The sequence below is a fragment of the Oryx dammah genome, unplaced genomic scaffold (genome assembly GCF_014754425.2).
Source record: "Oryx dammah isolate SB20612 unplaced genomic scaffold, SCBI_Odam_1.1 HiC_scaffold_2, whole genome shotgun sequence".
Lineage (NCBI taxonomy): Eukaryota > Metazoa > Chordata > Mammalia > Artiodactyla > Bovidae > Oryx > Oryx dammah.
Genome location: NW_024070186.1, coordinates 24,716,627 through 24,731,283, shown reverse-complemented (window position 1 = coordinate 24,731,283; position 14,657 = coordinate 24,716,627). Strand labels below are relative to the sequence as shown.

Genomic DNA, 14,657 nt, shown 5'->3' with positions numbered 1-14,657 from the left:
TGCCTTTGTCGACAGACTGATGTCTCTGCTTTTTAATATATTGTCTAGGTTTGTCATAGCTTTTCTTCCAAGGAGCAAGCCTCTTTTAATTTCATAGCTGCAGTCACTGTCTGCAGTGATTTTGGAGCCCAAGAAAGTAAAGTCTGTCACTGTTTCCATTGTTTCCCCATCTATTTGCCATGAAGTGATGAGACCAGATGCCATGATCTTTTGTTTTTTGAATGTTGAGTTTTAAGTCAGTTTTATCACTCTTCCCTTTCACGCTCATCAAGAGGCTCTTTAGTTCCTCTTTGCGTTGTGCTATAAGGGTGGTGTCATCTGCATATCTGAGTTTATCGATATTTCTCCTGGCAGTCTTGATTCCAGCTTGTGCGTCATCCAGCCCGGCATTTTGCATGATGTACTTTGCATTAAGTTAAATAAGCAGGGTGACAATAGACAGCCTTGACATAATCCTTTCCCAATTTGAAACCAGTCCGTTGTTTCATGTCCAGTTCTGACTGTTGCTTCTTGACCTGCATATAGATTTCTCAGGAGGCAGGTAAGGTGGTCTGGTATTCCCTCCCATTTCTTTAAGAATTTTCCACAGTTTATTGTGATCCAAACAGTCAAAGGCTTTGGTGTAGTCAGTGAAGCACAAGTAGATGTTTTTTTCTGGAATTCTCTTGCTTTTTCTATGATGCAATGGATGTTTACAATTCAATCTCTGGTTCCTCTCTCTTTTCTAAATCCAGCTTGCACATCTGGAAGCTCTTGGTTCAAATACTGGAAGCTCTTAGTTCAAATACTGTTGAAGGCTACTTTGAAGGATTTTGAGCATTAATTTGCTAGCATGTGAAAAGAATGCAGTTGTTTGGTAGTTTGAACATTCTTTCACATTGCCTTCTTTGGGAATTGGAATAAAAACTATCCTTTTCAAGTCCTGTGGCCACTGCTGAGTTTTCCAAATTTGCTGGGATATTGAGTGCAGCACTTTGACAGCATCATCTTTTAGGATTTGCAGTAGCTCTTCTTGAATTCTGTCTTTTTCGTAGTAATGCTTCCTAAGGTCCACTTCACACTGCAGGATGTTTGGCTGCAGATGAGTGATCGATCATACCATTGTGGTTATCCGGATCATTAAACTTTTTTTTTGTATAGTTCTTCTGTGTATTCTTGCCACCATCTTTTTAATATCTTCTGCATCTGTTACAGCTATACTGTTTCTTTCCTTTATTGTGCCTGTCTTTGCATGAAATATTCCCTTGGTATCTCTAGTTTTCTTGAAGAGATCTTTAGTCTTTCCTATATTGTTTTCCTGTTTTTATTTGCATTGATCACTTAGGAAAGCCTTCTTATGTTTTGTTGCTGTTCTTTGGAACCCTGTATTCTGATGGATATATCTTTCCTTTTCTCATTTGCCTTTTACTTCTCTTCTTTTCTCAGCTATTTGTAAGGCCTTCTCAGACAAACATTTTGCCTTTTTGCATTTCTTTTTCTTGGAGATGGTTTTGATCACTGCTCCTGTAGAACGTTCAAGCCTCCATCCATAGTTCTTCAGGCATTCTGTGTATTAGCTGCTGAATAACCATCAACAGGAGAATGTTGGAACCCCCCAAAAAAGAGACCTCATGTACAAGGGCAAAGGACGCCACAACAAGATGGTAGGAGGGTGCAGTCACATTAAAAATCAAACTTCATACCATCCAGAGACTCTCGGAGGGTGCAAACAAAACCCTGTGTGTCCCGGGACCAGGGAAGGGAGCCATGAGCTCTACAAGAGGCTGAGCCAGACCTGCCTTTCTGTGTTTGAATGTCTTTTGTGGAGGCGTGTGTCAGAAGCGGCCAGCTGCTGGGATAATTCTGGGAGGTGCAGCAAGTGGCATAAGTCCTCCCGGAGGAGATTGCCGTTATCCCCACTACAGAGCCACAGAGCAGGCCACCCAGAAACCAGAGAACAATTATCCCAAAGAAGTTCTTGCACTGTTATGAATGTTCTAGGCCCCACAACAGATTTCTCCACCTGGGGATCTGGCCAAGGGACTGAGAAACCCCAGGGAGTTTGACTTTGAAGTCCAGTTTACTGTAAATACGTTAATTATTTTAACTAGGTCTTCTAGTTAATTTGGTGCAACTTCTGCATCAGCCTTTGCTGCTTTACCTTGCACTTTTATGTTAAGGAGACAGCTTCTTTCCTTAAGTGTCCTGTACCAATCTCTGCTAGCTTCAGAATTTCCTATTGCAGCTTCTTCAGTTCTCTTAGCCTTTATAGAATTAAGAGAGTTAGGGCCTTTTTTGGATTAGACTTGGCTTAAGAGAAAGTTGTAACTGATTTGATCTTTTATCGAGATCACTAAGACTTTCTATCACCAGTAGGCTGTTTTGTTTCCTTATCATTCTTGTGATTTCTAGGATAACATTTTCAGTTTTCTTCAAGAACTTTTCTTTGAATTCACAATTTGACTGCTTGGTGCAAGAGACCTTGCTTTTGATCACTCTGAGCTTTCAACATTCCTTCTTCATTAAGCTTAATCACAACTAGGTTTTGATTGGAAGTGAGAGACATACAATTCTTCCTTTGAGTTGAACACATAGTGGCTCTTGTAGGTTTATTAATTGGCCTAATTTCAGTATTATTACATATCAAGGAATAGTTTTGCAGAGAGGGAGAGAGAGACAGAGGAACGGCTGTTCAGTGGAGCAGTCATAATATAGACAATATTCATTGACTATGTTCTTTGGCTTATGTGGGTGTCATTCACAGCACCTGAAAACAATTATGATAGTAACCTTGGTGATCACAGATCAGCATAACACATGATGATAATAATCAAAAGTTTGAAGTGTTGTGAGAATTAGCAAAATGTGACACAGAGATGTAGCAACTGCTGTTGGAAGAGTAGCAGTGATAGACTCTCAGGGTTTCCACAAAACCTTAAATTAGTTCAAAAAAAAAATGCAGTATCATCAAAGTGCAATAAAATGAGGTATACTTGTAATAACTTATAAAATCTTGTTTCTGTCCCCATCCCTCACTTATATTATTGTTATATATTTTCATTCAAAGAATTAGATATTCCATAATCTTGGATTGGAAGAATTTATAGTGTTAAAATGTCCATACATTTTGGACAAAGCAGTCTACAGATTTAATGCAACTTGTATCAAAATATCCATGGCAGTTTTCATAAAACTAGAAAAAGTTGTCCTAAAATTTATATGGAACTGCAAAAGACCCAGAATTGCTGAAGCAATCCTGAGGAAAAAGAACAAAGCATAGCCCTTTCAAACTTCAGACTCTACTACAAAGCTATAATATCTTACCTATTAGAGAAAATAATCTGGTAAAATGGTATAATTGAGTCACTTTGCTATATACCGGAAACAAACATGGTACTGTAAATCAATTATACTTCAATTAGAAAGTCAACTATATCTTTATACATTGTGTATTCACTAACATAGCCATATAAATACTATTTTATTATTTTTCCTTTAAATTATAAAGGAAACAAACATGGGAATTGCAAACCCAAAATAAATGATGTTGGCTTCTGTATTTGCCTTTTAGCTCATTTTTCCAGTTTTCTGTTTTTTTGTGTGTGTGGCTTCAAGTTACTGTTTATTGTTTCATTTCTGCATAAGGGACTTCCTTTATTATTTCTTGTAGGGCATTGCAGGTCTAGCAACAAGCTTCTTCAGTTTTTATTTTTCTGGGAATGTGTTCGTTTCTCTGTCATTCTTGAGTGATAGTTTGCTGGGTATAGAGTTCTTGTTTTGACAGTTTTCTTTTAGCATTTTAGATATGTCATTCTAGTGCTTTCTGGCTTCCGTATTTAATGAGAAATTGAATGTTAGTCTTATTGTGGATTCTGTGGATTACTTGTATGTAGTCAGCTTGTTTGTTTTTGTTCTTTAAGATTCTTTCATTAATCTGGCTTTTACAGTTTGACTGTACAGTTGACTTCTGAATCAAGTAGGTTTGAACTGCACTTGTTCACTCTTAGTTAAACAAATGTTTTTCAGTAAATACTAAAGTACTTCACAATCTGGTTGGTTGAGCACTGATACAGAATCATGGATATGGGCCAGCCAACTGCAAAGTTATATATGAAGTTTTTGAATGTGCAGTAAGTCAATTCCCTTAATCTTGTTGTTCAACAGCCAACTATAGTTTGTGTCTGTGTGCTTTTAAAAAGATGACTTTCTATTTAGTTATTAGAAAGTGTTAGCAATATTCGTCATGTTTTTAAATAATGCTTAAACGTATCTTACGCCCAGTAGTTTGTTTCTCCCACTCCTAATCCCTATATTACCACCCTTCACCCTTTCCCACTGGTAACTACTATTAATAATTTATTCTCTATATCTCTGTGTGATTCTCTTTTGAATTTCTCCTTCTTGGAGTTCATTTATCTTACTAATTGTGTAGATTTATGTATTTAAAATAGGTTAAGTTTTTGCCATGTATCTTCAGATATTCTTTCTTGTCTCTCTTTATCTACTTCTGGAAGTCTAAGTTCAATATCTGGGCTTAGATGGACATAATTTCTGTGAAAATTTTTTTCTTTTCTGTTAATGGGCCTTCATCTCATATTTTTTCTGCATGCCTTTTGAATTTTTTGATATTATTAAAAAACTGGACATTTTCAGTATGTCCAGTGTCGTAACATTGGACACTAGGTTCTCCTCTCCTCCCCATGGTTTACTGTTGTCTTTTCAAGGGCTACAGTCATCTCTTTATTTGCTTTGCTAACCTGTTTTTGTAAGGACTGTATTCTTTGTCACATGTGGGTCCTAAAATTTTGTTGTCTTGTTCAGCGGTCATCTTCGAGATTTCTTTTGCTAATGGAAACAAGTAATTTTTTTTTGCAGATTGTCTATTAGCTGAGGTACTTCTTCAAAAATTAGGCAGGCTTCCTACAGCTTTGCCTTAGTATTCACTTTGTGCTTGCACGGAGAGCAAAGATCACCTAGAATTGAAAGCCTGTACTCCTTAGTTCTTCTCTAAGAATCCATCCAGCCCTGGGCATTCATGTAATACTCTCCATTTCCTTGCATATGTGATACCCCTTTAAAGTATTTTCTCCCCAAGTATCTTTCTTCTCCCCCTTTTTAAGTTTGAGGCTTTTTAGATTGTTTTATGCTTATGCAACCCACTCTCTTGCCCCAGACAGCTACTTGTATCACTGTGTGTTTAAATGCTTTTGAAAGATAATAGTTTTTCCAAAAAAAAGAAAAAGGAAGTTCTTTAAAACACTCTGCTACAGTTTTAGAGAACGGGTCCATGGTGTTCTCTTTGGCACTAGCAAGCCACACCAGTAACTTGGTCTACTGTCCTTGTGGGCTATGGAGATGGCATATGAGTAAGCAAAAATAATACTGTGCTCTCTTATCAAATATAATAGACGACTTTTAGGCACTCCTCTCTTTATCATAAACTTTCATTAGATTCCAGATGTTCATAAGAGATGAGCTTTGTTGTTTTTTTTGGCCAAACTAAGAGTTGCTTCTGGCTTCCCTGGTGGTTCAATGGTAAAGAATCCACTTGCCAATACAGAAGATGTCTGTTTGATCCCTGGGTCAGGAGGACTCCCCTGGAGAAGGAAATGCAACCCACTCCAGTATTCTTGCTTGGGAAATCCCATGGACGGAGGAGCCTGGTGGACTACGGTTCATGAGGTCCCCAAAAAGTTGGACTTGACTTAATAACTAAAAAACAACAAAAGTTCCTTTACTGGAGGGCCTAATTTTTGAGGTTTCCTAGTCTTCCATTTTCCATGACATCATTTCTTTCTTTTGTTGTTGAAAGATTGACAATTTGATTTTCATGATTTTTTCCACTTCACATTTCAAACATTGCTTATCTGTTTTTCAGCTTACATTGTTGGAGTTGGTGATGGACAGGGAAGCCTGGCGTGCTGCAGTCCACGGGGTCACAAAGAGTCAGACACAACTGAGTAACTGATCCCATGGACCCCAGCACTCCAGCCTTCCCTGTCCTTCACCATCTCCTGGAGTTTGCTCAAACTCATGTCTATTGAGTCAGTGATGCCATCCAACCATCTTATCCTCTGTCGTCCCCTTCTCCTGCCTTCTCTCTTTCCCAGCAGCAGGATCTTTTCCAGTGAGTTGGCTTTGCATCAGGTGGCCAGAGAATTGGAGCTTCAGCTTCAGCATCAGTCCTTCCAATGAATATTCAGGATTGATTTCTTTTAGAATGGACTTGTTTAATCAGCTTGCATAGTTTCTCCAGAGAAGTCTGATCAGAATATTTTGTTTTTCTGTATATGAGGAATTATGTTTCTTTTGTTTCCTTTTGAATTTTCTTCATATTTACCAATATTTATATTTTAGAATATTCGTGGGAATTCTCTGATCTTTCTTCTGTGTTTTAAAATCTCAAATTACTTTTGGAAAGCTGTTTGCTACCTCTTCAAATGTTTGTTTTTGCCTTGATGTTTCTCTCTCCTTCTAAATTCTAGTTATGTGTTATTCTGTTAGGTATTGTGCCATGGCCTGTCTTGGATGCTCTGTTTTGTCTCACTCTGCTTTTTTTTTTTAATTTAATATACTTTAGTTTTAAGATAAGTTTTAGGTTCTCAGCAGAATTGAAGTTAGAGAGATCCCCCATAACTCCTGTTCCCACATACATATAACCTCTTCCACTATTAACATCCCACATCACAATGATCCATCTGTTACAATCAGTGAACCTACGTTGACAATGTCATTATCACCAGTGTTTGTAGTTTACAATAGGGTTCACTCTTTGTGTTATATATTCTATGGGTTTTGTTTTAAATGTACAGTTTAGATGTATCCATGATTCTAGTATCATACAAAATAGAGTCTGTGCCCTAAAAATCTTCTGGTCTCACTTGTTCATCTTTGCTATCACATAATGTTTGGCCACCCCTGATATTTTTACTGTCCTCATAGTTTGACCTTTTCCAGAATGCCATGTCCCTAATAGTTTGACCTTTTCCAGAATGCCATGTCATTCAAATCATATAGGGTGTAGCTGTTTCACATTGGGTTCTTTTAGTTAGTAATATGTATTTGAGCTTCCTCCATGTCCTTTCCTGGTTTGATAGCTCATTACTTTAAAGTGTTAAGTAATAATGAATTTTCAGTTCATTTGGGTAAATACAAAGGAGTGTGATTGTTGGTAGTACTGGTGATTGTAGTCTATATATTCTGGCATATTCATTTTTTTCAAAAGTAATTTTCAGAGGACCTAAATAGACATTTGGAGAAGGCAGTGGCAATCCACTCCAGTACTCTTGCCTGGAAAATCCCATGGATGGAGGAGCCTGGTAGGCTGCAGTCCATGGGGTCGTGAAGAGTCAGACACGACTGAGCAACTTCACTTTCACTTTTCACTTTCATGCATTGGAGAAGGAAATGGCAACCCACTCCAGTGTTCTTGCCTGGAGAATCCCAGGGACGGGGGAACCTGGTGGGCTGCCATCTATGGGGTCACACAGAGTCAGACACGACTGAAGCAATTTAGCAGCAGCAGCAGCACCAAATAGGCATTTTTCAGAAGAATATACACAGATAACCAAAATCTACATGAACAGGTACTCAACATCACTAATCTTCAGGGAAATGAAAATCAGAGCCCTAATGAGGTCTTCCTTCACACCTATTTGAGGATGTCTTTGATCAAAAAGATGAGAGAGATTCTCGTTGAAGATACGGACAGAACAGAAACCTTGTTCACTATTGGTAGAAATGTAATTTGGTACAATCTCTAGAAAACAAATAATTAAAAATAAGACTGTTGTATTATATATATAATATTATATAGCAATCCCACTTCTCAGTATATATCCACAATAAATGAAATCATTATACCAAACATATAGATGTATTTATCCCATGCTTACAGCAGCATTCCAGTTTGCCTTGATTCATGGACCTAACATTCCAAGTTCCTATGCAGTATTGCTCTTTGCAGCATCGAACCTTGCTTCTATCCCCAGTCCCATCCACAACTGGGTATTGTTTTTGCTTTGGCTCCATGCCTTCATTCTTTCTGGAGTTATTTCTCTACTGATCTCCAGTAGCATATTGGGCACCTACCAACCTGGGGAGTTCCTCTTTCAGTATCCTATCTTTTTGCCTTTCTATAGTGTTCATGGGGTTCTCGAGGCAAGAATACTGAAGTGGTTTGCCATTCCCTTCTCCAGTGGACCACATTCTGTCAGACCTCTCCACCATGACCCACTCGTCTTGGGTGGCCCCACAGGGCATGGCTTAGTTTCATTGAGTTAGACAAGGCTATAGTCCATGTGATCAGATTGGCTAGTTGTCTGTGATTGTGGTTTCTATGTGTCTGCCCTCTGATGCCCTCTCTCAGTGCCTACTGTCTTACTTGGGTTTCTCTTACCTTGGACGTGGTGAATCTCTTCACGGCTGCTCCAGCAAAGCGCAGCCGCCACTCCTTACCTTGGACATGGGGTAGCTCCTCTCAGCCCCTGCCCCTGACCTCCGGCGTTGGGTAGCTCCTCTTGGCTGCTGCCCCTGACCTTGGATGTGGGGTAGCTTCTCTCGGCCCTGCATATTAAAAAGCAGAGACATTACTTTGTCAACAAATGTCCGTCTAGTCAAGGGTATGGTTTTTCCAGTAGTCATGTATGGATGTGAGAGTTGGACTATAAAGAAAGCTTATTGCTGAAGAATTGGTGCTTTTGAACTGTGGTGTTGGAGAAGACTCTTGAGAGTCCCTTGGACTGGAAAGAGATCCAACCAGTCCATCCCAAAGGAGATCAGTCCTCAATGTTCATTGGAAGGACTGATGTTGAAGCTGAAACTCCCAATACTTTGGCCACCTGATGCAAAGAGCTGACTCATTTGAAAAGACCCTGATGCTGGGAAAGATTGAGAGTAGGAGAAGGGGACGACAGAGGATGAGATGGCTGGATGGCATCACTGACTTGATGGACGTGAGTCTGAGTGAACTCTGGAAGTTGGTGATGGACAGGGAGGCCTGGCGTGCTGCGGTTCATGGAGTCGCAAAGAGTCAGACACGACTGAGCAACTGAACTGAACTACAGCAGCATTATTTACCATAGCCAAAATATGGAAACAGCTTTATGTGTCCATGGTCTTAATGAATAGAGAAAACCTGGTTGTCTCCGTGTACACACAGTGGAATATTACTCAGTCTTAAAAAAAGCAAAAAAAACCAGCTCATCATTAGACAACTTGGATCAGCCTGGAGGGCATTATGCTAATGAAATTAGCACCACAGAGAAAGGCAAATATCACGTGAAAGCACTTATATGTGATATCTATAGAGCCGGAAGATTCATGGGAAAAGTAGTGGAAAAAGTAGTTGCCAAGGGCAAAGTGGTAGAAATAAGGAGCAGTTGCTGGAAGGGTACAAACTTTGTTCTAAATGAATATGGTCTGAAGATCTAATGTATAATAAGGTGACAGTAGTTGATAATACTTTCTTGTATAATTGAAATTTGCTAAGAGAGTAGAATATATTAAATGTTTGGGTCAAAAAAAAGGAATATATGTGAGATGATGGATGTATTATTTAACTCAATGAGGGAAGCCCTTCACTGTGTGTCCATATTTCAAATCATCTTGCTGTAATTATCTTATAGTTTGTCAACAATACATCAGTAAACTGGAAAAATAATTTTTCTTTCTTTTTTAATTAACAGGATTACCTTTGAGGTTATTTTGAAAGTTTTGAGTTGTACAGCACTTGATTATTTTGCTGCATTGTGGAAAGATCTTTGCAGCAATGATTACTTCAGAGTTACCAGTGTTACAGTAAGTATTACAGCTTTTCATTTTTTTAAATGCATGTCACACTTTTCTGTATCAAAATACTTTTATTAATGAGACATGAAATGTGTTCTTTGATAGTTGGGCAGCATGTTTGAAGTAAAAGAACTATTAGAGGGTATAATTATTATATCCATCTATAGCCTTTGCATTATAATGTCAGTATGTAATGTCCAAGTTACTGAACAAAAAAGTTACTGTCTTATTTTAGGATTCAGCAGAAACTATGACCATGGGCTGGTTTGACATGCCAACCTCTTCTGTAAATAAAGTGTTAATGAAACAAAATCACACTGACTCCTTTGCAGAATTGTTTATGTACTAAAGAAAAAGTTAACCTGCAAACAGAAATATTTTGTTTGACTATATAGACAAGAATTTGTAGACCTCTATCCCATATCACCCTCTCACCCCATGCCAGAACTTCTTTTCCCTGAGATTGAGATTGTAATTGATGAGTCCTTCCTGGCATTTCTAGTGGCATCTAATTAGATTTTTTTGGAGTTACAGGACACATATAGAATTTGATCTTGTTTTCGATTCTCTGGGAAATATGATCATGTAATGGCAAATACTTTGCCCTTTATAGGTTTTATTTAGCTTCAATGTAGGAATCTATATACTCTGATCATGTATGATAACAGCAGTTTAGATATAAAGAAAGTGACCAGCAGTTTACATAATTATGTTTTTATAGTTCCAGAACATTTATATGTGTCTTTTCTAAGAAACTGTAGTCTCCTTCCAGTTGATCTCCTGTCCTTCTGTTTTTCCTCTAGAGTTTTAAGACAGAATGCTATCCAAATTACTTTACATGCTAAAAGCCATCAATACCTACCCTACTCATTTGTCTAAATATGAAAGTGTTAATCTCTGAGTTCTGTCCGACTCTGTAACCCTCCAGGCTCCTCTTTCTAGAGGATTCTACAGGCAAGAATACTGGAGTGGCCAGCCATTCCCTTCTCCAGGGGATCTTCCTGACCCGGGGATCAAACCCTGATCTCTTGCATTGTGGGGAGATCCTTTACTGTCTGAGCCACCCGGCAAGCTTTACTATTGATTAAACATTATTAAATATTGCCAATTACAACATATTATTTATTCCAATAAATGTTGTAATAGAGCTATGCTAGGCTTTGAGGAGAAAGATCAAGTGGAAAAAACTTTGTCCTTGCTGCCATGACGCTTATATAGATAGAAATTAATCAAATAATCACCAACATACAGATTTAAACTGCCATTGGTGCTTTGAAAGTAAGCTGGAGGATTTTATTAGAATTTTAATACATGCCTTGAGTTAGTCTACTTTTCTAAGGAAGGAAGTGTAGGGAGGTAGGAGGAATCATGATAGGCTGAATCACAGTGTGTTTGAGGGACTGAAATAAAGCTGTGATTCCCCCCCCCCACCCCGCCCCAGGATTAAAGACGGAGTGGGGTGAGATATGGCTTGCAAGTAGAATAGGGCTGTATTGTATAGGACCTACTAAGTCTTAAATTAAAAATTTGAGGTTGTTTTCCCCTGGCAGTAGAAGGAAGTCATCATAGAGTTTTAATCATGAGAGAGAGAGAGAATAAGATATATGCTTTGAAAATCATTCTTAGTACATAGTATAGTGATTTGATTGGAAAAGGCAACAGAAGAAACGAGGAGTCTTACTAGGAGAAAGGTGTTGCAGTGTCCAGGCCAGAGATAATAACAACTTGAACTAAAATGATTACGATGAAAATGGAGAGAGTAAGACAGAATTTAGAAAGTTTTTAGGGAATTAAATGACTTTATAAGGTTGAATATGATTTTTCTATTCTCTTTATTTATGTCCAGTAGTCATTTGCAGGCTTTTTGGTAGAGCAGTTTGGTTGACGTTTGAATTTGCATAGCCCTTGAACCATCTTTCTGTGTCTGTTCTAGAGAGGTATTTGTTGATGTGTAAGAGTTAAGGTGGAAAGATAGTTGTTTCACCTCTGTTTGTAGTAGTTAAAAACTGGAGACAGTCTAAGTACTCACAGATAGGGAACATATTATAGAGTAGCATTTAGGAATCCTTTGTATTTGTAGGAAAATTCCTACTAATTTAAGTTTAAAAAATTAAAATGTAGACATTGCTTTGTATTTATGTATATATATGCCAGAACATAAGTATTTATGACAGTATTGATGAAACTTAATAATCTTGTTCTGCAGATTGAAATTCAGAGTTAGGGTATAGTGAAGTGAAACTCGTCCTTGTATTCTTATACCTTGCTTGAAATTAAAAAACATATTTATATATCATGTATTCTAATAAATAAAAAATACATAAACGGATTGAAGTATGTTAGTTGTTTGTTGGTAATAGCTTTCATCTTTTAAGCTGGCTGAAGTGTGAAGAATTAAAAAGCAATTGTACTTTTTTCTGTTGTCAGTGAACTATTGCTGAAGAATAAATTAATTTCACTATTGGGACACATTTTGTATCCTTGTAACAAATTTGCTTTTGTAGTTGCCTGGAGATTTCTATAAGCATCAAAAGTACTAGTGTATTCTGTCCACATAAGAGAAATTCTAAACATAATATTTGCATTCTGCTATCCTGCCATGGAGATAGAGAATTCACTTTTACCTTGAGATCTAAGGTTTTAAGATCTTTCACTTCCTCATCTGTAAAACTGAGACATCAATATGTTGTCTTAATAAGGTTTTGTGCATTGGTAATGTCTGTAAACTGGCAGACAGTATATACTAAACAGTCTATTTGGATTATAGTGAGGAGAAAAAGCAGTATGATTTATTATTCTTAATTAAATCAGTGATTGAAAGACTACTGATACTGTTTCAGAAACCTGTTTTTATAAATATTATTGGACCACAGCAATATCCATTTACTTATGAATGGCCATATTCATGCTATGGTCCACAAGTTGAGTATCAGATACAGAGAACTTCATACCATTCAGCCTAAAATATTTACTGTATAGCTGTTAAAGAAAATGTTTGCTGACCCTTGGACTAGATCAGTATTATTTATAGTTTTAAATACCAAGTTGCCTTTGAAGGTTTGCAAACAAAGAAGGAATGTGATATGAGAATATTAGTGATAGTAGTGTGTAGAGTTGCTTGGACAGGGAAATGTTAGAAGCAGAGAGATAGGTTGCAATTAATTCAAAAAGTTGTAGTTATGGTAGTAATCATAAAAAGAATGGGAGACGGAATTAGTATATAGAGGATGACTCAGGAGGATTTTTAACTGATGGCCTAAGAGAAAGACTGATGTGATTGGGAGTACGACAGGATAGTGGTGACAATAATAAGTTTCTAAAACAGTACAAATTTGGGTATTAATAAATTAGTTATTTAGTGATATTGCTTTGAGTAGACAGCTAGAAATAAGTCATAATTGAACTTAATTTTATGTGTGTTGTTTGGTGAATTTGCAATGGTATGCAAAGAAGTGTTACACATGCAGTTGAAAATCTTGAATTACAGATAGGTCTAGTGGTAATATACTGAAGTCATTTGCATAAAAGTTCCACATGAATTGGATGAGATCTCCAAGAGAGGTTAGTTTAAAGGGAAAAGAGCAGATACTAATGAGATGAGCTTTAAGGGATCAAAACAAAGAGAGTGGAGCTAAGAGCCATCAATGGAGCAGTTTGAGAAATACTAAGTTGTGAATTGAGTTTACTATTTGCTTTGGACCCTTCCTCTTGTTTGCAGTTTTATATAGATGCAGCTAGTAATATAGAATTCAGTGAAGATATTTTTGTTAATATTATCCATGTGTTTTTAATGCCATGCTAGGGCCAGTCTGTATTGGCCTAGAGAGCTGAAAATTAAATTTCCAGAAATTTTGTGACCTTGTTAAATATAACATGCATGCATGTGTGTGTGCTAAGTTGCTTCAGTTGTATCCGACTCTTTGCGACCCTATGGATCTCTGTAGCCTTCCAGACTCCTCAGTCCATGGGATTCTCCAGGCCTGAAGACTGGAGTGGGTTGCCATGCCCTCCTTCGGGGTGTCTTCCCTACCCAGGAATAAAACCTGCGTCTCTTATGTTTCCTGCATTGCAGGCAGATTCTTTACCACTGGTGGCCCTGGGAAGCCCATATGTAACATAGCTATTATGGAAAGTTAAATTATGCAAGCTTAAAATTAAATAAATCCTATTAAAAATAACAGTAAATTTTCAAAACTCATCACTTCCTAATTATTTTACATCTTACTATTTTCTATGCTTACATCTTACTATTAGGTTTTTATTTACACCTCTTCCATGTATGGTGGAAATACTTTGTAGTAGTGTACTACTATTGTTAATTACTTCTCAACTCTGTATTTGGTGATGTCACTTTGCTAGTTTGAATTTGGTTGTGATAAGAGTATTCAGTTTATGAAAGTCAGCAAACACTATAAGGACTCAGTGTATTATTTCATTGTTTGTGGACACAATAAAATGATGGAGAAATTGTTAATAATGCAGATTAAACTTAAAGATCTAACAGGTCTTTAGTCATTATATTATGACACCACAAAAATTTGAGGACATATCTTTCTAGTGTTCGAAAACTATTACATATGCAATTCAGTAAAAAAAGATGCTCACAACATTGACTAATGAGTGAAGTTACAACAGATGGCTTTGTCATTTCTTTTGCATTCTGTTCATTAAAGTGTACAAAGGTATCAACTGTCTTTCACGTCAAAAGCCTGTTCGCTCATCAGTTGAAACCATAGGTTAGCTAGGGATACAAGAGTTTCACAAAACTATCATAATCATTTCATATGAATCTGTAAACTAGATAGATGCTCAAAATTCTCCAAGACAGGCTTCAGCAGTATGTGAACTGTGAACTTAAAGATGTTCAACCTGGTTTTAGAAAAGGCAGA

At 37.3% G+C, this 14,657-nt stretch overlaps 1 protein-coding gene across 1 annotated transcript in view; it reads left to right on the top strand.

The window, feature by feature from the left end:
* Nucleotides 1-14,657, top strand: part of STAG1 (stromal antigen 1) — a 460,953-nt gene that overhangs the window by 131,520 nt on the left and 314,776 nt on the right. The window contains exon 2 of the mRNA XM_040233144.1: nucleotides 9,666-9,777. Within this exon, the coding sequence (XP_040089078.1) occupies nucleotides 9,749-9,777 (29 nt within the window). The 5' untranslated portion in view covers nucleotides 9,666-9,748. The remainder of the gene's footprint in view (nucleotides 1-9,665; nucleotides 9,778-14,657) is intronic.